General features: G+C 51.7%; 10 protein-coding genes across 10 annotated transcripts; 7 read left to right on the top strand and 3 right to left on the bottom strand.

The window, feature by feature from the left end:
• Positions 1-643: 643 nt before the first annotated feature.
• Positions 644-1,899, top strand: COCCADRAFT_93037 (uncharacterized protein; the record flags this gene model as incomplete). Its single annotated transcript, XM_007712884.1, has 3 exons — positions 644-672; positions 746-980; positions 1,036-1,899. The coding sequence occupies 3 exons, from the start codon at positions 644-646 to the stop codon at positions 1,897-1,899; spliced, it is 1,128 nt and encodes a 375-aa protein (XP_007711074.1).
• Positions 1,900-2,091: 192 nt separating this feature from the next.
• On the bottom strand, positions 2,092-5,100 carry COCCADRAFT_25270 (uncharacterized protein; the record flags this gene model as incomplete). The annotated part of the gene is made up of 3 exons (XM_007712871.1): positions 2,092-2,211; positions 2,291-4,757; positions 4,811-5,100. The coding sequence occupies 3 exons, from the start codon at positions 5,098-5,100 to the stop codon at positions 2,092-2,094; spliced, it is 2,877 nt and encodes a 958-aa protein (XP_007711061.1).
• Positions 5,101-9,475: 4,375 nt separating this feature from the next.
• COCCADRAFT_35749 (uncharacterized protein) lies at positions 9,476-9,769 on the top strand (the record flags this gene model as incomplete). Its single annotated transcript, XM_007712883.1, has 1 exon — positions 9,476-9,769. The coding sequence occupies one exon, from the start codon at positions 9,476-9,478 to the stop codon at positions 9,767-9,769; it is 294 nt and encodes a 97-aa protein (XP_007711073.1).
• Positions 9,770-10,905: 1,136 nt separating this feature from the next.
• On the top strand, positions 10,906-12,217 carry COCCADRAFT_93006 (uncharacterized protein; the record flags this gene model as incomplete). The annotated part of the gene is made up of 3 exons (XM_007712882.1): positions 10,906-11,472; positions 11,538-11,978; positions 12,038-12,217. The coding sequence occupies 3 exons, from the start codon at positions 10,906-10,908 to the stop codon at positions 12,215-12,217; spliced, it is 1,188 nt and encodes a 395-aa protein (XP_007711072.1).
• Positions 12,218-12,734: 517 nt separating this feature from the next.
• On the bottom strand, positions 12,735-14,089 carry COCCADRAFT_35747 (glycosyltransferase family 15 protein; the record flags this gene model as incomplete). Its single annotated transcript, XM_007712881.1, has 3 exons — positions 12,735-12,802; positions 12,854-13,985; positions 14,042-14,089. 3 exons carry the CDS (start codon positions 14,087-14,089, stop codon positions 12,735-12,737), a joined length of 1,248 nt encoding a protein of 415 aa, XP_007711071.1.
• Positions 14,090-14,710: 621 nt separating this feature from the next.
• On the top strand, positions 14,711-17,386 carry COCCADRAFT_25266 (uncharacterized protein; the record flags this gene model as incomplete). Its single annotated transcript, XM_007712870.1, has 3 exons — positions 14,711-14,832; positions 14,886-16,634; positions 16,681-17,386. 3 exons carry the CDS (start codon positions 14,711-14,713, stop codon positions 17,384-17,386), a joined length of 2,577 nt encoding a protein of 858 aa, XP_007711060.1.
• A 1,857-nt stretch (positions 17,387-19,243) lies between these two features.
• COCCADRAFT_93061 (uncharacterized protein) lies at positions 19,244-20,658 on the top strand (the record flags this gene model as incomplete). The annotated part of the gene is made up of 3 exons (XM_007712880.1): positions 19,244-19,653; positions 19,711-19,994; positions 20,045-20,658. 3 exons carry the CDS (start codon positions 19,244-19,246, stop codon positions 20,656-20,658), a joined length of 1,308 nt encoding a protein of 435 aa, XP_007711070.1.
• Positions 20,659-21,039: 381 nt separating this feature from the next.
• COCCADRAFT_35744 (uncharacterized protein) lies at positions 21,040-23,974 on the top strand (the record flags this gene model as incomplete). Its single annotated transcript, XM_007712879.1, has 3 exons — positions 21,040-21,651; positions 21,700-23,634; positions 23,687-23,974. 3 exons carry the CDS (start codon positions 21,040-21,042, stop codon positions 23,972-23,974), a joined length of 2,835 nt encoding a protein of 944 aa, XP_007711069.1.
• Positions 23,975-24,229: 255 nt separating this feature from the next.
• COCCADRAFT_92965 (uncharacterized protein) lies at positions 24,230-24,880 on the top strand (the record flags this gene model as incomplete). The annotated part of the gene is made up of 1 exon (XM_007712878.1): positions 24,230-24,880. One exon carries the CDS (start codon positions 24,230-24,232, stop codon positions 24,878-24,880), a length of 651 nt encoding a protein of 216 aa, XP_007711068.1.
• A 118-nt stretch (positions 24,881-24,998) lies between these two features.
• COCCADRAFT_35742 (uncharacterized protein) lies at positions 24,999-25,685 on the bottom strand (the record flags this gene model as incomplete). The annotated part of the gene is made up of 1 exon (XM_007712877.1): positions 24,999-25,685. The coding sequence occupies one exon, from the start codon at positions 25,683-25,685 to the stop codon at positions 24,999-25,001; it is 687 nt and encodes a 228-aa protein (XP_007711067.1).
• Between the last annotated feature and the right edge of the window lie 1,234 nt (positions 25,686-26,919).

Raw genomic sequence — 26,919 nt, 5'->3', positions numbered from 1 at the left:
TGCAGCCTGCCTCATACATAAAGCCAGCTTGATGCAACTCGCTACAGTTTGGAGCTGTGGGCGAGCACTTGTTCCCCAAACATCTCCCCGTCGAAGAAGAAAAAACCAAAACTAAATATTGAGACAAACTATAGAAAAACCAAATCACCTGCCTTGCATCAAGCAGTCCTTTTTTCTTTGACAGTACCAATGCTTCCGTCGCTGCTTTTTGGGTGTGGTACATGTACTCACGTACACAAGTTCACATCGTTGCACCGTCTGATGCTCATGCATTGCATTGACTCGACGCGCACCACTCATCCACACTGTGCAAGTAGCTGGTCCAACGCTGTGCCATGCAAATTAGCCCTCGCCACTCCTCATCTCCTCCATGATGCCATGACGGCAACGACCAACAAAGCATCATGTTACCAGGCCAGGTACTTGTTCAGTTCCAACCATGCCCATCCATGCCGTATCCGGAAATCTATCCGCCCATGACTGCTTCGGCGTCACTAGTGGCGCATCCCGTGAACCCAGTCTCTCGTGTTGCTAACTTTGCCAAACCTCTGCAACTTCCCATTCAGATACCAGCACCAGATTGTATAAGAGCTGCTCCTCCTCTCGTTCAATCTCTCCACTCTGCACACTCGAAGCCGCAAACATGGTTGTAGGTTCTGTTCTTGTCACAGGGTAAGCTACCCCTCCACCCCGCCATCTACCATCCTGCCATGCCCATGGAACCTTGGTTCTAACCACAGCACAGTGGTACCGGCTACATTGGCTCTTTCACAGCCCTCGCCCTCCTCGAGGCAGACTACAAGGTCGTCATTGTCGACAACCTCTACAACTCGTCAGCCGAAGTCATCAACCGCATCGAGCTCATCTGCGGCAAGCGACCGACCTTTTACCAGTGCGACGTGACTGATGAGGCCGCCCTCGACAAGGTCTTTGAGGAGAACCCAGATATTGACAATGTCATTCACTTTGCCGCCCTGAAGGTCAGTCTTTACCCTGATTTCCAATCTGCCGCCCCAGTTCTGACACCACCTCAAGGCTGTTGGCGAGTCTGGCGAAATTCCTCTCACATACTACCGCGTCAACGTTGGCGGCTCCATTGCCCTCCTTACTTCCATGGTCAAGCACAATGTCAACAACATTGTCTTCTCCTCTTCTGCCACCGTCTACGGCGATGCGACGCGCGTCCCCAACATGATCCCCATCCCCGAACATTGCCCCATCGGCCCGACCAACGTCTATGGTCGCACAAAGTCCACCATTGAAGGCGCAATCACAGACACAATCGAGGCCGAGCGCAACAACGCCAAGAAGGCTGGAAAGAGCGAACAGGAAATCAACAAGTGGAATGCCGCCCTGCTGAGGTACTTCAACCCCGCTGGTGCGCACCCCAGTGGCATCATGGGCGAAAACCCACTAGGTGTTCCCTACAATCTACTACCCTTGTTGGCTCAAGTTGCGATCGGCAAACGCGACAAGCTCCTCGTCTTTGGTGACGACTACGCCAGCAAGGACGGCACAGCCATTCGCGACTACATCCACGTCCTCGATCTAGCGCGCGGCCATCTCCAGGCACTCAACTACCTGCGCGAACAAAAGCCGGGTGTCAAGGCCTGGAACCTGGGTACTGGCAAGGGCTCCACCGTCATCGAAATGATCAAGGCGTTTAGCAAGGTAGTCGGACGTGACCTTCCCTACGAAGTTGCGCCACGGAGACAGGGCGATGTGCTCGATCTGACGGCAAACCCAAGTCTTGCCAACAAGGAACTAGACTGGAAGACTGAGTTCACACTGGAAGATGCCTGCGCCGACCTGTGGAAATGGACAGAGAACAACCCAGAAGGCTATAACCAGCAACCACCAAAGGAATTTGTCGAAGCCTTGAAGAACAAAAAGGCCTAAAAAAAATTAAGGAAAAGGTTTATTTGGGGGAAAGACAACTCCGAGACATATCTTGGTAACATGATCACGTGATTTACACATTTCTTGGATACAATTCGTCACCAATCCTATGAGCAAGGACAAGCAAAACAAAAAACATCTGGTAGTTTGGACATTGGGTATAATATGAGATTACATTCAATCCTTGGCCAACTAGGCAATATCTTCAATCGGACAGTTGGGGTGCAGCACGTACACCACCTTGTCATTACCTTCTGCCTGTCCCTGTTCGTCTGCCAGACCTTCACCCCGGATCATCATGAGGTATTGCTCCTGTTTCCACATTGTTAGCACATTGAAACACACATATATATACATCACGCTGCATCTTCAACTTCTTCGCAATACGTACCTTGACAACCTTCTTCAGCACCTTCTTCGCCAGAGCCCGCTCCTTCTCCAGGTCCTCTTGCGTCTCCAACTCATTCTCCTTTTGCTCCAGATACCACACAAGGAGCTCTTCTTCTTCCACTCCGTCTTGCGTCTCTTCTTGGTCTTCGTTGACTCGTTTGACAAACATGTTGCGCATGGCAACGTACTTGTCGTGCGTAATCTTCGTCTTCTCCCGCGGCGCTACCGCCGGCGTCGCCGTCCGGTCTCGTGCTGCCTCCTGCTGGTCATCGCCCATGGCAGCATCCTCGTCTTGCTCGGCAGCTGCCGCAGCCGCGAGAAGAGCTTCGTCGTCGTCATCTTCTACCTCAACGTCGTCCTTCTCCACCGAAATAATCGACTGCCGAAGAAGATTGTAGGCTTCCTTGACGAATTCGGGTGTAATGTCCGTCACGCAGTTCGCTTTTGCAATAGCCTCGGAGAGACGAATCATGCTCTCTAATTGACGCACCGTAATCCGGTAGCTGTTGCGGCCAATGCCGCCTTGAGCGTCGTCTGCACGCAGTTCCTTGTACTTCTCAACGAGGGTTTCCCTTGCTTCATCGGTGAACTCCGGTCTAAACGTCCGCGCAAATCGGATATAGCGCTGTAGCTGCTCCGTGTTAAATTCAGGGTCCACGGCCTCATCTCGGTGCTGGTGAATGCCAACAATGTGCTCGGCAAGATGACGATCAACAGCTTCGTCACACTCGTCAAGAACTACAAAGAATAGATCGAAACGAGACATGATGGGTGCAGACATGTTGACATTGGCGCGCAACGTCGTCTTCCGGTTGTACCGACCGCCTACAGGGTTGGCAGCAGCAAGGATCGAGGTACGAGCATTGAGCGTAGCCTGGATTCCCGCCTTTGCTATCGAAATAGTCTGCTGTTCCATAGCTTCGTGAATAGCGACTTGATCGGCGACGTCCATCTTGTCAAACTCGTCAATAGCGCAGATGCCATTGTCAGCAAGCATCAGAGCTCCAGCTTCGATGGTAAACTCGCCAGTCTCCTCATCCTTGACAACTGCGGCTGTAAGACCAGCAGCCGACGATGCCTTTCCCGAAGTGTAAACGGCGCGAGGAAGGAAGCTGCAAATGTACTTGAGGAACTGTGACTTTGATGTCGAAGGATCGCCGACAATGCAGATGTTAATATCTCCACGAAGCGCCATACCTTCTGGTGTTTCTTTCGACACACCGCCCATGAGCTGGAGGAGCAGACCTTTTTTGATGACCTGGTGACCGTAGACCATTGGTGCAATCGAGTCAACAAGGCGCATGAAAATATTGGGCTTGTGCACCATGTCCTTGAGATCCTGAATCTCAGCAGCAGTCAGAGTACCAAGGTATTCTTCCTGTGCCTCCTCGCCGCTTGTTGCATTGGACTCAATTTGACCCTGGCCCAGAGATGCAAGAATGTTGCTGGCTTGACCCGTCAAATGGTGATTCGAAGACTGCCCAGGAGTTGAGTGGTCGGGCGACACCATGCATGCTAGGAAAGACATGCGATATGTGAGGTCTCGGACACCAAGGGCTTTGAGGCCGCTGACGCCAGATCCACCCACATCATTGCCACGCGTAGCATTCGATGTATCTCTCATTGCTTGTGGTCTCACACCAGGAACACGGAATTGGCTCACGTCAGGAATGACAATGACAGTACCGGTAAAGATGCACTTCTCTCCAGCTTTTGCACGGTCGACCATTTCTCCCCGCAGAATGACGTCCATTGTTCGCGGCATGCTACCAGTGGGGATCTCCGAGCTGTTCTCCTGGATGCGCACCTTTTGCCAATCGACAAAGGTAGATTGCCGAATATCAAGTCGCCAGCCTTCCCTGTTCATACACGTTATGTTGGGACATTGTGTGGGCTCCGTGTATTTGAACGTTTGTTCGATATTTGGCACAACCGTATTGCAAATCTCGCACACAAAAGTTGCCATTGAGAGTTCTGGGCGGACTTCAGAGGTTCGTGTTACAGTGCCCGAGATTGACAACAAGCTACCAATTGACGTGGTGCGGAGCTGCCGAATACGTGAAACGAGGGGCAGATTGTAGAAAGCCAGGGTGAAGAGCTTGTCGGTCTGCTGGTTCGCTGTTTTCTCATTGAGACTCTCATTCTGACTTTCTGAGTTTCCGGCGTTCGAGGTAGCTGTCGCAGAAGCTGTGGAGGCGGGCTGTTTGTGCTGGCGGAAGTACTTGGGTTCGTACTTTGCGATAAGGTTGTGGAGCGATCGAACCATGTAGGGCAGGAAACGATAGTACTCGCTTGCAATGGCAGCTGCGAGGATACCATCTTCGTGCCTGAGAAGGTGCGTGTAGTCGACATAGAGGGTAGAAAGGCCGTACAGCCTCATACCACGTATTTGGGCAATATAGTATTTGTCTGTAGTAGGCACCGCACTCGATGTTGGAAGTGCTGAGGAGGAGGGGTCTTCTGTATAGCTGTTCTTATGGTTAGCCAGCTTGCATTGTCCATTGTGCATCGTGAAGCTCACTTCTCCAGGAACTCCTGGAAGCGCAGCGAAAGTGTCTCTCCCGTAACATCGACCACTTTTGGAATATCTGTCCGTGGAGCATTGGTACGCCTGCCTGGTACTCGTACCCCGATGATCTCATCGTCCGGGTCTCCTTCAACATCACTGTTGGCGCCAGCGCTTTCAGAGGGCGGTCCGCGGGGTCTGGCCGACGAGGATCGCATCAGTGGTGTTCGTGCATCGTTACCGAAGGCGCTCGAGGGAGTGGGCGCAGCGTCCGAATTGAGCGCGAGATCCAGAAGAGATGACATGATTTTTGCGTATAGTTACGGTGGTATGGGATGCTGTTCACTCTAGCAGGAGCCCTAGGACTTTTGCGGGGGCGCTGTAAACACGCGAAAACGCGGTCGCGCTGTCCGGATGAGGAAGTAAGTGTAGGTCCGTGCTCCACCACTATGTTGACCAGACAAAGATCCTCATCACTCTAAACTCAACTACCAACATCACGGCCTGTTACATATGTTCTTACATAAGCAGTAGTCAGCCAGAACCAGCTGTATATTATATTCAAAAGGTATCACATATATGCTAAGAAGCAACTTTTTCGCCAAACTTGCATAGAATCAGCCCCACGTACCACCGCCGCCTCTTCCTGCCCTTCGCTGAGCACTCAGCCTCCAATCGTCTTCGCCTGCAAACTTGTTATGTAGCGGCTGTATCCTTTCCGCCTTCTTCCTCTTACTCAAGCGATCCGTCGGCGCAACCTTGAAGAACGTAGGTGCAGCTTCCACTAGCCACTTCGGTTCAATGGCACTGCAGAAGTGCATGTACTCTTTGGTAGTCTCGACAAGCGAATGATATATGACATGCTCGGCGGGCTTGCCAAAGAGCGATGAAGAAGGGTGCAGGTACACAGGTGTACCCTCGACAAGCGTCTTGTAGCCCTCAGCAGGATCCTTGCGCGCTGAATTGCGGAAGAAACCCGAGCAGAGTGCTTGTCGAACCTTGATGGTATTCCGACCACAAGACACAACCTGATGCTTGTGTCGTGCCATGATTTGCAGCAACTGATTACGTACGTCGCGTACGCGTTGCATGTTCTTGGGCATGACAAAGTTCTCGTGGCACCATGGTGTACTGAAGCCGCCCTGTTTCCAGCCATTGTAGACGTTGAGAAGGGTAATGTGGTCGCCAGATGGATCGTTGAACTTCTGCTTCTTCTGGTCTGCTTGCTGCTGCTTGTCTCGTGGACGATGAAAAACGTTCTGAGTGGCGCTGATCATAGCCACGATTGTAAGAATCTCGTCTGAGCACTGGAGCTCGACTGACTTGATCAGTGACTTGGAGAGAGAAGGGTCCATGGGGAAATCCGCCATTTGCCGACCAAGACGCGTGAGCAGCCCTTCATCGTCTAATGCGCCCAGCTGATACAGCTCTTCCAGAGCTGTCAACATGGTGTTGGTGGGTGGTGGGTCCATGAAATCAAAATGCAACAGATCATTAATGCCCATAGCCTTCAACATGAGAATTGTGTTTGACAAGTTCTGACGTTGGATCTCTGGAATAGTTGTCGGCAGCATCTCGTTCTGAAATGCTGCTTCGGTGTACAGGCGGAAACATTTTCCTGGTCCGGTTCTTCCTGCTCTGCCACTTCTTTGACGAGCCTGGGCTTGGGAAATAGGCGTAATCTGCAAACGGTCCATGCCTAGCTTTCCGTCATAAGAACTTTGCTTGACAAAACCTGGGTCTACAACGTAGTAGATACCGTCAATAGTCAAACTGGTCTCAGCAATATTAGTAGCAATAACACATTTTCGACTGCCTGCGGGCGCAGGCTCAAAGATGCGAGACGCCACTTCAGATGGCAGGGCACCATAGATGGGTAGAATCATCAACTCTGGTACGTTCGGCCCCAAGGCCTTCATACGCTCAGACAGAATCTCACAAGAAGAATCAATTTCTTCCTTTCCTGTCAAGAAGAGCAAGATATCACCTGCTGGTTCTGTCAAATGGATTTGCATGACCGTAACCAATGCTGCGTCAAGGTAATCAGACTCGGGCTCCCGGCTGTACATGACCTCGACAGGGAACGTGCGACCTGGGATTGAAAAGATGGGACACTTGTAAAAGTACTCCGAGAATTTGTCGGCATCCAGGGTGGCACTAGTAACGATGAGCTTCATGTCAGGTCGCCGCTTGAGCGTCTTTTTCAGTAACCCAAACAGGACGTCTGTGGCAATCGTACGTTCGTGGGCCTCATCGAGCATGATACAGCTATACTTGGACAGCATGGGGTCCAAGAGAATCTCACGCTGCAGGATACCGTCCGTCATGTACTTGATACGCGTATCCGGTGAAGTCTTGTCTTCGAATCGAATCGTGTAACCAACCTCGTTCCCTAGAGTACAACCAACTTCCTCAGCAACACGTTTGGCGACGCTCATAGCTGCTACACGCCTGGGCTGAGTGCAACCAATAACAAGCTCATTAGCATAGCCGGCCTCAGCCAAATACTGTGTCATCTGTGTTGTTTTTCCAGATCCAGTATCACCAACTACAATCAAGATTTGATGGGCTGCAACGGCCTCAAGCAGTTGTTTCCTGAATTTGAAGACAGGCAGCGACTCCCGCTGTTCTTTGATGCTCATATTGGTACGCTTGCCAAAAGAGGTTTCCCTGCTATTTGTGGAGATCTTTTTCCATTCTGGTAATGCTTGACTGGGTTCGTTCGTTCGTGTGTTGCGGAGATCGCTTGCAAACTGCCGTTGCTGAGCCATAGGATCGTTCCACTGACTGCTCAAGTCCACGTTTGCCGCTTCTTTTGCCGCCTTCTCCTGTGCTTCTTGTTGTTTGAGGTCACGACGTTCCTTGGCTAGTGTGTCTCCGGCCATTGCAGCACGGTTGAGCGAGCCATCAGGTGCTTTAACAACGCGGATTGGCGAAAGCTCCAGTGATTGCTTGGTCTGACCAGCCAAGAAGGGTGGTTCCTCTTCACGGACTTCAATATCAACATCCTCTTCTTCTTCGAAACCGCCCTCTCCGTTGATATGCGCGTTGAAGTCCTCGTCAATATCGGGGTAGTCAGATTTGGGGATTACGCCAGAGGCGATGAGTTGTTTGATCTCCCATCGCTCTGGCGAAGTCATACGTTTCCGCATGCCGTTTCTACGGCTGTTGTAGCCATCCTCAACAACTGGCACAGAGCTATCAACTCCTGGAATACCACCGAGACCTTGCGAGTTCGCGCCGGTCCCAAATGATGCTATACGCTTTTCCGGTGCGAGATCACGGCCTGTCCTCTGGTCCACCTCTTTCATCGAGAGCGATATCCTGCCGTTTTCGGTCTTGATAACTTTAACCTTGACCTCCTGCCATCTCGACACAAGATCTGATGGATGGTTGACTCGCCCCTCCATCATCTGGGTAACATGGACCAGTCCATCAACCTTGCCTTTCACACCTTGTAGATTGACAAAGCAGCCAAAGTCCTTGACACCCGTGACCTTGCCGTCGTAAATCTTGTACAGCACTGGCTCGTCGTCGAGCTCGGGAGTGGGCGGCCGTCGGAACTCTTCAATATCTTCGTCGCGATACTTCTTGCGGCTTCGTTGTTTATTGCTGGGCTTGACAGTTCTTGTACGGCCAAATTCGTCTTCAAAAACCAACTCGTCGTTCTGCTCCCGTTGCCGCCCCCGTCGTGGACTCCTTGATGGCGAGCGAGAGCACGATGCATCCCTCCGCCTGTGTCGTTTGCTCCTACTGGCGTCGTCGTCGCTGTCGTATGGACTCATGCTCCTCTTGCGCGACCGCTCCTTGGGCTTGCCTGGTGCCTTCCCTGCCAGTCCCTCCAGCATGGCAAACGTGTCATCCAGCGCATCGGCCTGCGGCGCATCATTTGCCGGCTCCTCATCTGCCACATCATATTCCACCTCCTTGTCTGGAATGGCCAACCCTTTGAAGACACGTGTCTTGCGACTTGTTGCATCTCCGTCGTCTTCTGCATTTGCGCTTCCCTGCTTCCCGCCTGCGCCTTTGTTCTTGTATTTGGGATGCAGAGTAAGAATCAGGCGATCGATGCTCTCGACCAAGCTCTGTGGAAACTCGGCGCCAACATCCTCGAGCTGTTTCTTGAAGTCGGCAACATCTTTGCAGTCGGCATGTTGGTCGATGACGAACTCGGCAAGTGTCTTGTCGGAGACACCAACGTGGTTCTGTATTTCCGACGTGACCTTGGAAACGAGCGATAGAAATTCGAGGTTCTCGAGATCGTCCATGGCGGTAACCTGCGTCTTCGCAAGGCGCGTGGTTCTGTGGATTGTCGGGACCGGTGAAGTCGCGCTTGTTGATGGTCGGATTTATGTGGTTTCTAAACTCAAGCCCCTTTGCTTAGGTTCCAGTACGCATGATGTGTTGTAACCTGGCAGTGGTTGCCTATGAAAGATTGGAGTGCGTGGATTGGACGGAGCTGTCGCATAGTCGAGAAAGTTGATGCGGCTCGGCGACGAAATCGCGCTAAGGCGTGTCCCCGCGCTTCAGCCACTCATCTCTCGCCAGACTCCGCATCACCCCATCTCGCCTCCTGCGCATACTTACTCACGATACTCAACCTCAGAAAGGTGCTGAGCACGTCCAGTACATCATTCACTACTCCGTTCTACATTCGCGGCCTGATTTAAATTGTGAAACATGAGCTCCACACGCATCTTCCACAACATCTCACGCATACCCGTCACATCTACACTCGTTCTTATCTTCGGCAACTACGAACTCTACCGCATACATAAAGGCACACACCCGTACTGGAGTCCCATTCTTGAAGAAAAGGGCATCGTCAGACGGCGTGTCCAGAATGCTTCAGAATCCACAGGCGGCCAAAGTGCCCCTGGCGTCGAGTCCCAACGTGAGGGGCGCAAAGCCTCGATACAGTGGCTAAATCTTAATGGTGTCCCGATACCCTTCATCACAGGGCGATCAGTATAAAAAAGACTCTGTGCCTTTTTGGGAACCCCCCGTCGACTCGGCACACATTAGCAGAGGATACAAATGAGAAGTGATAAGAGAAGGCATTTTTGATAATTTGGTTATATTGCACGTTGTGCGACTGGAACAGGCGTCAGGTGTCGAAGCGTTCGAGCAAGCATGGTTATTTTTCTTTCTGCAAAGTAAGAGGAGGACTGCAAAAGGGGTATTTAGTCGCATTAGTAGCTACAAGCGACAATTGTTAAGCGTTGCAGGTCCTAGCTGTATATCGCTAAGAGACCGTTGGTATGGATCACAAGTGACAATCACAGGCAATCCGAAGGCACTAAGCTCTACCAAGCAACACAGTCCTAGGAACGTAGCACGTCCTGCCCCCACGTCCATCTCCGCATACTTTCCCCACGCGGCTGTACTCGCCAATCTTGCAGCTTGAACGAAACCGGTAAGGGACGGGAACATTGACGGTCTAAATTCCCTGTTGCTTTGGGACAAAAAATCCATTGTCGGGCGATGTTGAAGTCAGAGCATGAAATGGTGCAATATGGTGCCATGCCCTCAGCTTCCATATCAGGCTAGCGTCTGAATTTACACCGACTTCAGCAACTCACTCTCCCAGTTAGTCTGCTTTGTACGCAATGATGTGCGCTGAGCCGCAATTCTACCAAGATACAACTTGGCCGATAGAATATAGGATTGTGTAGTACCCCGTCTCTGCTCCCGTTAATCGCTCAGCACTCCATAGTTCAATGACAGTTCTCGTACGCCTCTGACACGTAAGATTGCAAAGTGTCGTCAGTATTGTGGACTATGATTGATCATCGGATTAGGTGCGATGGCGCAATTGCTCTATCAAGGCCGGCATATTGTTTCCCCACAACAATACGCACTTTAGATATCACTTTACCCAGCAGGATATAAGTAGTGGATTCACTGGCTCTGTCTTTCCCCAGATACCATTCCACTTCTCGAGTCATACTCTCATCCTTTCTAGCAATTTAGTTTCTTGATTTGAGTGCCATTACAGGTTCTCTCAATTCTACCCCATTCTCTTTGAACGACACATATAGAAGAAAGCCTTTCAAAGCGTTGCAATCACTCCCATCTCAAAAGGCGTGCATCATACACTTGCCGCTACCATGGCACCTGGACTTGTTGAACCACTATATCAACCCAACACCACGGACACTCCCGTAGTGGCGTCAAAGCCCACAAATGCACACAGCTACGTCCCGGGACGAACAAAAGTCAAACAACATGATGACACATACGAGTACGAGGACTTACGACCACACTTCCCAGACATCACATGGCCGGCATACACCGAGATTCCCTACATAGAAAAGGGCCAACTAGGAGACCCAAACTTCAAGAACCTCCTTGCCTCTGCCACAGACGTCTTTGACTACAACCCTAAGATCGGAACGGAAGTACACGGCGTGGACCTCGCCAACCTTACCGATGCACAAAAGAACGATCTGGCGCGTTTGATTGCGACACGAGGCGTCGTCTTCTTCCGCGACCAAAAGAACCTCAGCATTGACAAGCAAAGAGAGCTGGGAAAGTACTTTGGCGAGCTTCACAAGCACGCCACAACGGGTGTTCCCAAGCGTGAGGGCCTCGAGGATGTACACGTCATCTTCACAGGAGAAGGAAGTCCTGACCTACGAGCGCTGTTCACACCTACATTTCTCTGGCACTCAGATGTAAGAACTAAAAAAAACCCATCAGACTCAAAACTGGCATCGTGCTGACCAAATCATGACAACAGGTCACATACGAACTCCAACCACCATCCTACACATCGCTCAAAGTCCTCACAGGCCCCCCACGGGGTGGCGGCGGTGACACACTCTGGAGCTCCCAATACGCAGCCTACGACATGCTCTCACCACACATGCAAAAGTACCTCGAGTCACTGACGGCGCTACACTCTGCCGAACTGCAAGCTCAAGGATCGCGCGACCTGGGTCGCACGGTACGTCGCGAGCCCGTGACAACGGAGCACCCGCTTATTCGAACCAACCCGGTGACGGGGTGGAAGAGTCTGTTTTTCAACCCGGGGTTCGTGACCAAGATTGTGGGTGTGCCCAAGACCGAGTCTGATCATATCATTGGACTGTTGAATGAGATTGTCGCGACGAGTCCAGAGATTCAGGCGAGGTTTCAGTGGAAGGAAGGTGATGTTGCGTTTTGGGATAACAGGGTCACGGTAAGTCTTGGGAATCCTTGATACAAGCAATTGCGAGAGCAATGACTAACACAGTGTAGAACCATTCAGCGTCATATGGATTTGCGCCACACCGCAGACACGCCGTGCGCGTTGCGGTGCGTGCCGAACGACCATATCTTGATTCGCAAAGTCGGTCACAGGAAGATGAGCTGAGTGAACGTTATGGGGTACCCAAGGCGAACAAGGATGGCAGCGGCATAGTCAACTATAATGATTAATACTAGAAAAGAAGAAGAACAAAGAATAAAGAAATGGCATCAATTGCACATATCAGACGCATCATCATCATTAGTCTAAGCAGTGAATCTAATGTTTACAATAATATATAACATTACAAGTAAATGGATAACAGCCACGGCATGACCCATCTCAGACAGCCAACCAGCCAAAGCCAGAGGTAAATGACCAAAGCATAGATTTCAACGCCAAGCCAACATTTACGCCATTTAGAGTAATTTTTTTTCTGATCCTCCCTGATTTCCCTATAAAGGCCACTTGGCTAACGAATTTTGCGGCGACTGGGATGTTTCAGTGCAACGTCTTCTAACCATGAAAATCCCTAGACTGATGATGGCGAGCACAAACAAGACAATCTTCACTGCAAGGCGTCTTTTGTCTGATGGGGAGAGTGGTGCACTTTAGACTACGTCAGACGTCGGGTCCGCTAAAAGCAGAGAAAAACAAAGCCGACGGCGATTCGCACTGGTGTTATAGACGAAAAGTGAAATTGAGCATCTAGTCCTGCTCTTTTTCGTACCCTGCTGGCTTCTCCAGGCCGTTCAACTCGTAGAAGCGAGAAGTACCTGTTGGCATGTAAGTATTGGTATTTGCAAAAGCCAGATGGGAAAACTTACAGCTGTAACCCTTCCAGTCAAAGTTATCCTTGGGGTTGCATGAGCACTTGTGGTCAAGGCGGTATTTTTCGCCTGTAGGGCAGTGCGTAAAGGGAACGTGGTAATAGGCAATGTCGTTGAAGAAGTGGAGCTCATCCTTTTGCAGGAGCAGACCGGCGGCGATGGAGTGGACAGGTGCATCACCCCAGCGCTCGTAGAAGAAACCACCAGCATGGTCGAGAGAGGTGAAGAAGTCAATGTATGCGTCAGATCGGAGCCAGTTAAGGTTTCCAATCTCGAAGTTGGACCAGAAATGGCAGTGGTTGTAGGTCTCGCCACCGTCGTCACTGAGAAACTTCATCGAGTTGTCCTTGCTGATGTGCTGGGGGAAGTGCTTTGTGAAGTTCTTGGTGGCGTCCCAGAGCGTGGGGATGGTCTCGACGTACTCGTACAGACTGAGGGTGAAGCTGTACTTCTTCTTGTGCTCAGCCATGTACTTGAAGGTGTCGTAGTTGATGTCGCAGTACAGCTCGATGCTGGGCTCGACGCGCCAGTACCATTCATAGTCGAGCATCAATGGGTGGCGGAAGAAGAAGCCCGACTCGTAGCGGCACATGTGCCTGTAGCTGATCGAGTCTCCGTAAATGATCTTCTTCTCCTTCATCTCCTGGCGGACCTTTGCGGCCTTGTCCTGGTCAATCCACTCGGGGAAGGACCAGTGCTCCTTGGGGATCTTGCCATACTTTGTCTTGCCGGAGACGAGGGCCGTCGTCACCTTCTTGAACTCGTCGCTGAAGTCGTCATCGTTGAGGAAGACCCAGTCGTAGTTGAACTTGCGGTTGAAGCGGTCCTCGACGTGGCGGATCGACTTTGCAATCTCCCAGACGTCCTGGTTGCGGGCGAGTGTGACAAATGTTGCGTTCATGCGGTCACCGGCAATGGTGGCAGGTGGAAGTGTTTTGTCATTGAGCGAAGTGCCGGGGTTGGTGTGAGCGCCGGTGCTGGGGGTGGAAGCGCGAGGGGTTTCGTCGTCGTCTACCACGGCGGCATTGCCCTGGGGCGGTGTGGCAGGGGTTTTTGCATCTTGGTAGGCTGGCCAGTTTGTGGCAGGCACGGACGATGAGGAGCCGATGAAGTAGAGAAGGAACAGGGCCTGGAGGGAGTCAATGGCTGCATGGGCGTGAGTGAGGTGACAGGGGAGGGTCATACGATGACAGCGAAGACAATGTAGCGGATATAGCGCTGACTGCCGGCCATGGCGGATGGCGGACGATGTTGGTGTTTGTGGTTGTGATTGCGAGTCGTGATCGACAGGCTGGAGCTTTCCTAGTGACGTCGGAGACTCTCCACTCTGCCAGGCTGCTTTTATGCTGCGAGCAAGAGTGGGTAAAAGGGTGCGCGTGGCGTCTTTGGCGGCGGCGGCGACGTGGTGCAGGGGGAACGAGCGACTACTACTTGGCGCAAGGCGTGCGCATGGGCAGGACAAGGTGGAAGAAGAAGAAGAAGAAGAAGAAGGCCACGGAGGGGTGGGCGGGCTGAAACGGAGGACAAGGTGGGGAAGGGGGAAAAGAAGGAGAAGACAGATGGAAGCAAAGTAGAAACAGGAGTTGAGCCGTCAGAAAAGGAGTTGTTGCAGTGGTAAGAATGGTAGGCGGTAGGACAGGTAAGAAAGTGTGGCTGAGGACCAGGTATAGTAGGCTAGGCTTGCCGGGGGTACGAGGGCCAGCCAGGCCATACGAGAGCGCGCGCGGACTTTGCCGTCGATTATCCACCACCACTACCACCACCGCACACGGCCCGCCCACAACAACAACAACCACCCCCGCCATCACCACCACCACACACATCCCGCGTGTGGTGAGAGAGAGGCCCGCCGCCATGTCCTTCTTCGGCTTCGACACGACGCTGCCGCGTGACCAGGGCCATTCGACTGCCGCCCCCGGCTTTGGCCAGCACGATGCCTTTGCTGCCCTCGGCGGCGGGGCGGCCGATGACGATGTGTATGTCCATGTCGCCCTCGACGCCCACCAGGCCTGCTTCTCACTACTCACAGAATCGACTTCGACGACACCTACGACGGCCTCGGCGACCAGCTAGACGACGATGCCGACGACCGCAATGACGACACCTTTGGCGACGGCCCGGCCACGCAGCAGTCGGTTGGCAAGCACTTTGACTTTGCCGGCCAGACGTCAATGGTTGCCGGTACCATTCAGGAGGAGCAGATGCTGTTCCACGCTCGCCAAAAGATCCCCCAGCACCAGCAGCACCAGCAGCAATTTCAACAGCAGCAGCATCAGCAGCAGCACCAACAGCAGCACCAGTACCAACAGAGACCCCCTGTCCCCCAGGCCTCCAAGCCCAATCGCTCCGGCTATGAGAGCTACAAGGACCCCGAGTACATTCCCCAGCTCGAGGCGCGTGCCGACATCTGGGGCCTCAAACCCAAGCAGCCCGCCGCCCAGCGCCAGCCCTCGCCACAGCCCGCTGCCGCTGCCCAGATGCCCGCACCCACCAGGAAGGTCATGAGCATGGAGGAGGTCGAGGCTATGATGCGCGCTCAATCTCTCAATAGTGACGCCAGAGCCACCCCGCCGGCTCAGCAGCCACCGCCCCAGGCCTTCCCCGGCTACCCTCAGCAGCAGTACCAGCAGCAGGGTCAATTCCCCCAGGGCCAGCCACAGTATCCCGGTATGCCTGGCCACATTGCGCCACAGATCCTGCAGAGACCCCAGCAACAGCAGCAGGGCATGCCGCCGAGACATCAACAGCAGCTCCGTGCCGAACTGCCAGACCAGCCCGTCCAATCCCAATCACCCCAGCAGCCCACCATTCTCCAGCGACAGCGACCCCACTCCAACGATCCCAGTGCCCCGCAGAACCAGATCCAAGGTTCACCTGCACAGCCCCGCCAGATCTTGCAGAACCCCAACCGCCTCGCCGGCCAGGGCCAGCCTATGCAGCCTGGCCCGCATCGCGGTCAGCCAGGAGCCCACAACAGAGGCCCTTCATTTCCTGGGATGGTCATTACCCACCCGGAGCAGCTCCTTCAGCTGTCCGAGGCCGAGCGTGCTGCTTTCCTTGAAGAAGACGCAAAGCGCGCGAAGCGAAACCACAAGATTGCCCTTTTGGCAAAGGACAATGGTCTCATGACACCTCAGGACAAGAACTTCATCACTCGTATCCAGCTGCAGCAGCTGATGACCGCGACTGGAAACCTAGAAGAACGGGGCCCTGAAGCTGCCATTGCAGAGGACTTTTACTATCAGGTCTTCAGCCAGATCCGGGGTGCTCCACGCCACAACCCCCAGCAGCCAGCAAGCCAGTTTGCCCAAACCTATCTCTTCCAGACGAACAACCGGTTTGGCGCCCGTCGACATGGCCGCGGAGGCGACAACCACATGCAGCGCATGGAGCAACAGATCCAACGCGCAGTTGAGGCTGCCAAAGCACGGCCAAAAGCCAAACAACTCGTCGTCGAGGGCAGTCTTGGAAAAATTGCATTCAGCAATTCCAAGACGCCACGACCGCTGCTCAACCTTAAGCGACCGGAAACCAACGACAAGCTCCCAAGACACCCTCGGTCCTCCGTCGCAGATCGTAAACAAACACTTCGTAACATCGAGGCGGTGTACAAGACGTTGATGCAAATGGAAGATCATGAGCGCGCCATGCCAATGCCAATTCAAGAAAACAGTCCTCCTGAAGCCATCCAAGCACACATGGAATGGCGATCGCGGATTGAGGTTCTCCACGAGCAGCTCTGGCTTAACACAAGGATTATGGAGCCCATCAACCCCAAGTATGTCGTGCCCCCCCAATGAAGCTGCTCCTGCTAACCTGCCCAGCACACCTCATCCCTTCATTTCCATTCTTTCACATGCCAAGGGCAAGAAAGTTATCCCGCGCCTCTTCCGCCACATTAACGAGCAGGAGCGCATTACGGTCGTGACTATGATTGTCGTGCACCTCGATGCCCTTTCGGTAGTGGGGCAGGCCATTGCTACGCCCGAAGAGCCCCTGAGTGCGGCAATCCGTGAGGAAGTCGATCTCTTTTCCCAGACGGTCATGTCGCCCATCCACGCGCACATCTCAGATGCACCGCTGAACATTGTCATTGGACTTCTTGGCCTTGTTCTAGACCGCACCAACCTCCACGTAGTGGCGCGGAGCAGGATAGGCCTTACTCTGCTGACGTTCCTGATTTCCCGGGCTGAACTCCTTAAGCAGTCGGCGCCTGAGATGGTGACTGATTGGCAGCAATGGACCGGGCTTTACAACCGCTTGTTTGACGTTATTGAGCCTGTTTTGCCTTACCTGTTCCCAGGGAGCATCAACGACACGGACGACATGTACATCTGGCAGTTCCTGGCAGCAATGGGTGTGGGAGCCAGCCCGGAGCAACAGCAGAGGCTGGTACTCGGAGTGAAGGACCGCGTCATGGAGACAGTTTCTGTGAGCAAGGCTCTACCACCAGACATGGCGAGCGCTCGAACGGCAAACGTAAACTTGTTTATGAGGGCAATTGGGCTAGATGTAGAGCTTCTTGGATGAAAGGGGGGTTGATTTGCAATGTTTGGAACACACTATGGCGGTTGAAACGTTACCGATTACACAATGGGATGGACGGTAATGGGAGGCGCCGTGCGAAGTGGGATGTTGCCGCGCCGGGGCACAACACGCGCGAAGGCTTGGAGGGAGCCATGGCGGATGGGCCAAGCACAGCGGGAGGTTACAGATCCTGCAGCAAATGGCCTGGTAGGGATTGGCATATCCTGGTGGCTGCGATTGTTTGTATGGGCAACAAACATCGACACTGGGAACGAAGGTGGGGAGCGGCAATGTCGAGTCATGATAGAAGAGGAACAAAAAAAGTATTGTTATTTAATATACGAATATATGCATTGATTTCATGCAAACAAATGCCGCCCGTCATGGTGCTGTAAGTAAGTAAGTAGGTAAGTAGCCGAGACCCTGCACATGCAACCTTGTGCCTAGTTCAGGACTGATGTACCATGCATACACGTGTTTTTCTTTCCTTGGGTACCAAATACATTTTAGCCCATCTGCGCTTGGCTAAAAAGTATTTCTTGTGGAGCTGGCACACGCCTCGAACATGGGCAAAGGACGATGTTTGGTAGGCACTCTTGGCTGCGACCATTGGCATGGTGCGGATTTGGGTCCCACGAGGAAGCGATTTGCAGTTTGCAAAAGCAAACCAAGGGTACACGGCAAGCGAGGAAACGCGCCTTGGAGGTCAGGCTCATGTCCGAAAGGCCGAAGTGTTCATATACATTGCCATGGTCAAGCATGCTGTCCAAGACGGAGAGTGTTTGGAGGGAAAATCCTCGGCATCATAGTTAAGCCTCGCCGCGGACGCTTCTCTGTCGACACGGTGCTGTACGCGCCACTGTCTGCTCGAGTTGCGGACGTGAGGCCCCTGGGTTTCATCGGAGCCGAATCGCCGGGTTAGCTTGTCTGGCCTTGGCACTCTGAAACACTACCAAAAATCCCGTCCCCGGCGCCAACTTCATGCGACGCCGTTGAGAGACATGGACAACTTCAACATTTGTAAAGTCATCCAAGCAGCCCTGTTGTCGTCGTCAGCAAGCAAGCAGGCAAGCAGGCGGACAACTGCCAAGTGGGTATGGAGAATGCCCGAGGAAACATGAACGCATCGTAGCGTCACTGCCATGGCTGCGTGCTGTAGTATATGGCGTTTGCGAATGCTACGCCACTGAAACACACCTGAGCGGCGACCCACGCCGACGGCCGCTCTCTCGCTCCACTATCACAACCACCATCATAGATGGACGCGTAACGAATCCATCTGCCCCTTATCGATACAGCCATGCTGAGGCTCTAGATGCTCCCTCGCCACTGAGCTTGCGCAGGTCCGACCCACATGGCTGCATTGAACTGAACGCTGCCTACCCACGCTTGCATAGAGCCAATGGGCCTTGACAGGCTGACAGGAGCTAACTGACATTTCCCCATGGATCTCCTTCAACGTAGTACGCGTAGCGTTTAGTCTGCTGCCGCATCCATTTCCCTCCGTGTCTGGCATACGGGCTTAGCGCTCCCAAACATTTTCAATATGCAGCGCTATATGATCCGATTGTGGATTCGGGTTTCATCTCTCTTCGAGTTTCATCCTCTCTGAATGTAGGACTTGCGCCGGTATTCCTTCTTTTTAAAAGCCACCCTTCTCGCACACTCATTGATAACCATCCTCCAAGGCTAGGCTTGGGTTCCATATTTGTTTTCTTAGGAAGTGGTGTGTTTTGTTTCGTCCGTTTCCTTCTTCTCCTTGACCACTTCTTCTTCTTCTTCTTCTTCTCCTCCTCCTCTTTTTATTTTCTCCAAACGACAGATTCATTCTGTCAGGCTGCCGGTCAGCGTTTGCTCAACATGCCTTCCCTACGCTTTCTTCTTTTTGTTGCTCTTTTGGCAGCCGTTGTGCTAGCCGTCCCGGCTCCCTCCCGCAAGAGGGGTCTCCAGAAACGTTCCTTCAAGGTTCCCAGGCAATTGAACAAGGCCCATCCCACTGGCCCCAATGGTCCTGCTGCCATGAGGAAGGTATTTAGGAAATACAACTTCAAGATCAAGGAGGACTTTATGGTCAAGGATGGCTTCATCTCCTTCTCCAAGCAAACAAAGGGCAACGACACTGCTACTGCTGCTGCTGCCGGTGGCTCCAGTGGTAACTCGAGTGGAACAGTTGCCGCTAACCCTGCCGACAATGCCGCCCTGTTCTTGTCCCCCGTCGACATTGGCGGACAGACCCTCAACTTGGACTTTGATTCTGGCTCCTCTGATCTGTAAGCTTGTACTCATTGCTACTTACAACCAACCATGTACTAATCTGTAACGCACAGTTGGTGTTTCAGCACCGAGCTTGACCCTCAGCTCATTGGTCAACACACTGCTTTTGATCCTGCCAAGTCGGCTACGTTCAAGAAGGTGGACGGTGCTCAATGGAAAATTAGCTACGGCGACGGTTCTGGCGCCGCTGGTATCGTGGGCACAGACACCGTTACCATTGGAGGTGTCACGGTCAAGAACCAGGCCGTTGAGCTCGCCAACCAGGTCTCCCAATCGTTTGTTCAAGATGCCAACACTGACGGCCTTGTCGGCCTTGCCTTCTCCCAACTCAACACGAGTAAGTTGACCAACTCTCGGGTGCAGCACCTTTTACTGACAACGAACCAGTCAACGACGGTACCAAGAAGACTCCTCAGAAAACCTTCTTCGCCAATGTCATGAACGATTTGGATCTGCCTGTCTTTACTGCCGATCTCGATCCTGATGGCACTGGTGTTTACGAGTTTGGCAAAATTGATGCCACCAAGTTTGAGGGCGAGATGGCCTGGATTCCGGTCAAGGCTGAGACTGGCTTCTGGCAATTCGGCTCCACCAAGTTTGCCATCGGTGACCAGTTGTTCGACAACCCACAGGGATCTGATGCTATTGCCGACACTGGTACATCTCTTCTTCTTGTGGACCAACAGGTTGCCGATGCATACTACTCGCAGGTCAAGGGCGCCCAGCTCAATGCTCAAGTTGGTGGCTTCATCTTCCCATGCGCAACTACCCTGCCCGACATGAGCGTCGCCATTGGTGACTCGTACATGGCCAAGATTCCTGGCAACCAGCTCATTTTTGCGCCTGTCGACAAGGCAAACACCACCTGCTTCGGTGGTGTACAGGGCAACCAGGGTTCGGGTCTGCAAATCTATGGCGACACTATGTTCAGGGCGCAGTTTGTTGCCTTCAACGGTGGCAACCAGTCGCTCGGTTTTGGTCAGAAGCCGGCTACTCCATAAGTGTTAAATAAGTGATAAGGGCTTGTTATGCCTATCGTGCGGGGAGCTAAGATGATGAGCTGTAAATAATTAAGTGTCTTTTGCACAATCATTTGAGAACATATGAAACGGCCTGCAGTACAGCAACGGCCGAGTACAATGAAAAATTAAACGTCAAACCACTTTGAACCCATGCTTTCTTGTTTGTGATGTTGTAGCTTCTGTTAGTGTTGACTTCTCTGGTACAGTCACCACGTGGGGATGTCGGTGAGACAGACGAGGAAGGAACAATCCTCGATCCAAAACCTGACACCAACTTAACTATCCACCAATTCCCAGCCAAAAAAAACTTGATCGTTACTTGCTTGAGTTTAAATATGCGACTACACGTGTATGGCTACCATGGATCAACCAAGCCCACAAGATGAACTCCGTCCTCTCGAATATGCACGAGCGCAAGACCTCTGTATCGATTGTACAACTGAGCCACGACCCTTTCCGGATTTGGATGTATCGTCGGCTACAGCTCTAGATGAAAGTCTTTGCAGTTTCTCTGACTCCTCCACTACTGATGTGGTCTCCACACTAACAAAGGAACGACTTACAGTGAACAGAGACACTGTACTACTGCTCAAGACAATCTATACCTACCGAGAAGAGCCTCCGGTTAGCCGTTTTCAGACTGATAACAGAAAATGCACCTTGCATCTAAAGCATGAACTTCCAGTTCTCCAGTCAGACCACGATATTGACTTGTTGAATTTCGGTAGTGTGGCGCCACCAGACTTCAGGAATCTCAAGATCCCATCTGAACTTGTTAATGAGCAGAATGATGAAGGCTTTGAATGGCCCGCCACACACCTCACATATCCTGCGCAATGCGATGCGCAAGCCAAAACTGAGAAGCTTGCTGTCTCAAGAAGCACACTCTTGTATCTCCAAGAAGCCATCCGCGATGCATACGTGCCAGAGGATAGCGAGGCGCTGAAGGCTGAAGATAAGGTCTACAATCGGGTAATTGGATGATGCACAATCTTTGCATACCTATGCTGAACAGTTTAGGATCTAATTATTCGGCCCGTTACGCCTCCTTTACTCCCGCTTTCTCCAATGCAGAAGCCCTACATACCTTCATCACCCACAAACAATCTGCCGCTTGTATCGGATAGCAGTGACTCTGTCCGTGCAGAGACAGAAATCCTCCAAAGTGAGATCATGGCTGCAGATTCCCTTACTCGGAAAGAGTCGGACAGCAGTGATTCGATGCTTCTCGACATGATTCATTCACTATCATTTAGCCCGCTGTCCGAGGCATGTGCACGAGTTCCTTCGAAGCGTAAAGCTGCAGACTTGAAAGTGGAAGGACCATTGACACCATCAATATTTTCTACCTCACCAATGAAGAAGCTCAAATCAGTTTCTTTTGCCACAACATTAAGTGAGCTTGTCTCATACGAGCCCTGGGGTCAAGCTAATGCCGATGGTAATGATGATATTGCGAGTGAGGACTTTGAAATCTTCGCGGAGATTGAGCCACTTGCTGAAAAAGTGAGCAAGTCTGTTGGAAATGAACAGCTGTCCGGCGCTGATACGACTGCACGTGTGGACGTTCCGTATATCGACTCTCTACTACCTGTGGCGCCCTGGGTTGAGTACAGTCGGCGAAACCGCGACAATTGCCGGCACCCCACTGAGCTTGAATCTCAGACGCAATTCCTACGGAGGATTAAACGTGAGGAACTGAAAATCGCGCCATCCTGGCATGGGACGTCACTTCCGGAAAGACAGTTGCAATGGGGTTTCTTGACGACAAAGATATCAACACTGAAGCTAGATGAGACATTACATGGCGAAACTGAGATGAAGAAAATTATAAGTGAAGCTGGGACAGGTAGCATTGCAACCAGCTCTACGCAGGTGTGGAAGCGGGATGGACTCAGAATCCTTGATGAAGACGACGAGAACGAACTAGAATCCGTGCTTGATGAGGATAGCCATGACATACAAGCCTTGTCAAACAAGCGCAAACTGGAGCTAAAAGAAGATATGATAGACACACGTCACAAAAAAGCAGTGCCACCGCGCCATCTACCAGCAGGCTTGGAGGCTAAGACTACAGATACGAGCCAGCAGTTGTCACAAGAACAGATTTCACGGCTGAAGCCCACACAGGGGACGAAAGACGACAATGGCAATGAACTCATGTTTGGTGGTTTCTCTGCTACGAGTGCTCTTCACAGGTTCTTGGAGACACGTGGAAAGGTTGCTGGGTCTGTAAGAGCTGACATCGTTCAAAAGCCTTTCTTAAGCAAAAGTACCCATTCAGTGGATATCCCAAAAGTTCAGACCTCCACGAGGCCTGTCGAGGATGGAGGAAACGAGATGCACAAGGCGAGTTTTAGGGATGATGAGAGGACGAAGACGACGAACCCTCTACCCTCGCCTATAAATGTCCCAGCAAACCTCAAGCCGTCTTCATTCCTCATTTCGTCAAAGTTTCTACAACAAAGAAGCCTGTTGAGGCAGATAGAACATATGTTTCCAAACGCTGAGATGGTGTACCGAGACTACACTCTACCGCACTCGCCGGCCAAAGATGCTGACATGATTCTTTCGCCTTCCACCGGTCTGATTCTTACTTCTTTGCAACAAATCAAGCAGCGAGCTCTTCCGGGCCAAACAGAAAGGTCTCCGATAAAGGAGTGTTTGGCTACTCTTCAGTCACGATACGAGAGGCTGATTGTTCTGATCAGCGAAGGACTAGGTCGTGAATTGGAAGAGCTGGGGTCTAGCCGTCCAGAGGACCCACGCGATAGTGTAGCATTGAAAGCGTTTGAGGAATTTACTTCTGATATGGAGGGGGATGTGCTAGTACAGTACGTTCCTGGGGGCGAGAAGGCCCTTGCGCGTGCCACGGTGACAGAGATGGGAAAATACGGCTTACCGTACGGCTCAGCCGATATTGGTGACATTAAGCCTATACCACAGGAAACAACAGTAAGTAATACAGCCATACTAAGAAGCATTTTATCTTATTGGTTATTACTAGTACGAGGTCTTTCTGCGTCGAGCAGGTCTAAATCCGTTTGCGGCCCAGGCCATTGTGGCATTGCTGAAGAAGCCGACGACGCTCGAAATTGCAGTCTGCTCCAGCTCACCCTTTGCAGCCGAGCCGAAGCATATATCTGCAACTGGACTCTCTCGCTTTCTTATCATGAGTAAAGATGAGCGAATCCATTTGTTCCAGGCTCTGATGGGTGGAAGTCGGGTGTTGAAGAGGGTTAGTGATAGGCTGGACCAGGAATGGATCAGCGCTGCACACGGCTTTAGAATGTGAGACAACTCTATTATATCGGGTCTTGCAGAGGCATTGCCATAATCGCACTTACAGATTCCAACATAGCAAGACTTTTGTGGGTATAAGTTAGCAATGGACGTTGCACATGTCAGGCCATGTGAGGCCATGTGGGGCGAAGCTTGGGCCTGCCATGACGCAGAACACAAAACATGTCAAAGCCACACGCTCAGCTTGTAGCCTGACGGCCACCCAAGGGAGCCCTGGTGGTTTATCGCATCTTATACAGCATTCACAATGTCCTCTCCCGTAGGCATAATAATATCCGGCCGCCCTGTCATTATCGAGCCTTCGTCCATCATTTCGCCTACGCAATCGGCATTTCAGATTCCCTCGCAGCCTTCCTTCTCCCACATTGTCGTATTCCTCCTACCTGGAGTCACACTTCCAGATGGCACTGCTGCTGCCGTATATGCTCAACTGCCTGGCACAACAGAATTTAAACTGCTCGGCGCAATCGCCAACGAAAAGCCCAGTGCAATCTTTAAAGTGAACACCAAAGCGGGGAGTCTAGGCAGCGACGACTCCATGGTCGACGAGGGAGTATCCATGGATGCAACAAACGGAAGCACTGTGCCGCTGGCGCTTGGAATAAGCGTTGAGCCTGCGCAACAAGTCGCCGCTGCCATAGAGCAAAACAAAGCGCAGGCTGCTGCTGGGTCGCAACCAACAGGAGCAATCCAGGGCAATGAGTTGGTGCTCAGGGGACAGAGGAGCGTCGAGACAAAAGTGCTCGCACAGAGAATCATCAAGAACTGCTACGACTTTTTGACTAGCTGGGGTACGGGGGATACAGTACCACTCAAGGCTTTCCAGGCGTGGTGGACCAAGTTTGAAGGAAAAATTGAGAGAGATCCAGGGTTTTTGGAGAGAGGTGACGGAGGTTGAATTTTTGGAGACACCAAAAGAATACCACGAACATGGCTGCACGGCCAATGAATGCTATGAACATACGACATACCCATCCATACACGCGACACTATCCCAGCCGACCTACCAAGTCTCTTCAAAACGCTTTGTTCACACCGTCCCAACCTGGCTCAGCAAGCCACGCCGCATACATTGCGTGAGGCCATGAAACCTTGGGCGCCTTTCTAGGGTTCATCTTTGCCTGCTCAACGACTGCATCTCCAAGCACCTTCTCGATCCCTACTCGCTCGTGCTGAGCTTCCAGCTTCTCTCTCATTGATTCGAGCGTGCTCCATTCTGTAACATCCCTTCGAAAGTCCGTGACTACAGCTATGCGCACGATTCTCGAGAGCTCGCCGATCCGTTCTGCAATGCCCGGAGATGTGTGACATGCAATGGCGGTCCATACACAGTGCGCATCCTCTTTGCTAACACTGAAATCCGAGAGGTGCTTGACTGCTGCATCCGCACCTTCGACTTCGAATCGCTGTGGGCCATTGTATTCTTGCGTCGTGCCAATGTCATGGAGGAGACATGCGGTGAACAGTAGGTCACGCTGGTGCGGATCCGTGAAGTACTTTGAGCTAGTGTGTTTGGCTATTTCGTCTGCATACTTGAACACCCTGATGCTGTGATTGAGGATGGATGGATGCAGAATGCTTGCAGCATGTGTATATGCAGCTTTCGATATCGGTGTATCCAGGGAAGCCTCAAAGGGATAGTGGTCGGATGCACCGCCAGCGTCTCGAACGGCGGCATTGGCAAGGTCTGAAGGTGGGCACATGCTTTGTGATGATGATTGAAAGGGACTTTGGCTGTGAAAAAAAAAAACTGTGGTATGCAAAAGACTCGTCTTGAGGGCTTGCCTACACACAAAATCTTTGTTATACAATACTTGGTGCGCCCTGTTGTCATTAAATTCCTGTTATGGCAAAGCGTGGATAAGCGGGGGTGGTTATGGCAAGCAATCTTTCGCAACATGGTGGCAGATGAGTTTGATCGATATGCCTGGTAGACAATGGTCTACTGTCTCTGTAGAGCTCCATTATACACACAATTCCATGGGCTCTATTTGGTATGCCGATCAGCGATCGCATCGAGCTCCATGGTCGAGCGGTTCAGGCATTTCTTCGGCGCGGGACCGATGCCGGCATTTTACCGGTTCCACACTTGTCACTACTACAGCACAGCAGAGCATAACCCGACGCATGGAAAACGAGGCTGCAGCTATGGAGTAACATCAATGACTAAACCGCTCCGGGGAACCAGTTTGCAGGCTCTGCATATCTATGCTTGGCGTTTTTTCCTTGAGATATTCGAGCGACCAGAGAAAACGGATCATGGTGGTAGTACTCAGATCCTACGTACTGATAAGCACAACGGCACCAAGACTACTAGTCCGGTCAATTCGCAGAGCCAAGCCCTTTATACATAATGACGACTCGTAATATTACCTGTCAGCACTCGATGGGGAAATATTGACGGGATATGATAACGAAACGATTCCTCTTAGCTTAACATAGCTTAAGAGCCTGTTCGGCTCCGTCTCCGTTTGCCGTCTGCTAACTGGATTAAGAGCTCCGTCTGAAAAACGGAGTGTTACACGGGGTTCGGGTCTATACTTCTCTTGCCGGGTCCGCACTAAGGCCAGTAAGCTTTACGTTAGTGTTCTGTAAGGTTTATCTAGCAAGATAGTAGAGTAGACGTACTTATAAGATAAATAATAATAGATTTAATAATTCCTAATCTATATTAAATAGATTAATAAGTATTAATTTTATAAAGTTAAGTAACTAGTAAGAAAGTATAACGTACCTCACGGGTTCATTAATCACACGGGTTCGTTAATCACTTTTACTAAGACCCTACTAAAACTACTATATTATAGCCTAAAATAGCCTACTTTAGATCTATATAGTATAAAGAAACATAAGATATTATTCGAAGTCTATTTTTACTAGTTATCTACTTATATATTCATACTGTTACACGGGGTTGGGATCTATACTTCTCTGTCC

The sequence above is a fragment of the Bipolaris zeicola genome, assembly GCF_000523435.1.
Source record: "Bipolaris zeicola 26-R-13 unplaced genomic scaffold scaffold_51, whole genome shotgun sequence".
In the NCBI taxonomy this organism is placed as follows: domain Eukaryota; kingdom Fungi; phylum Ascomycota; class Dothideomycetes; order Pleosporales; family Pleosporaceae; genus Bipolaris; species Bipolaris zeicola.
Note: the sequence above shows the minus strand (reverse complement) of the source record. Positions and strands in the feature narration are given on the sequence as shown.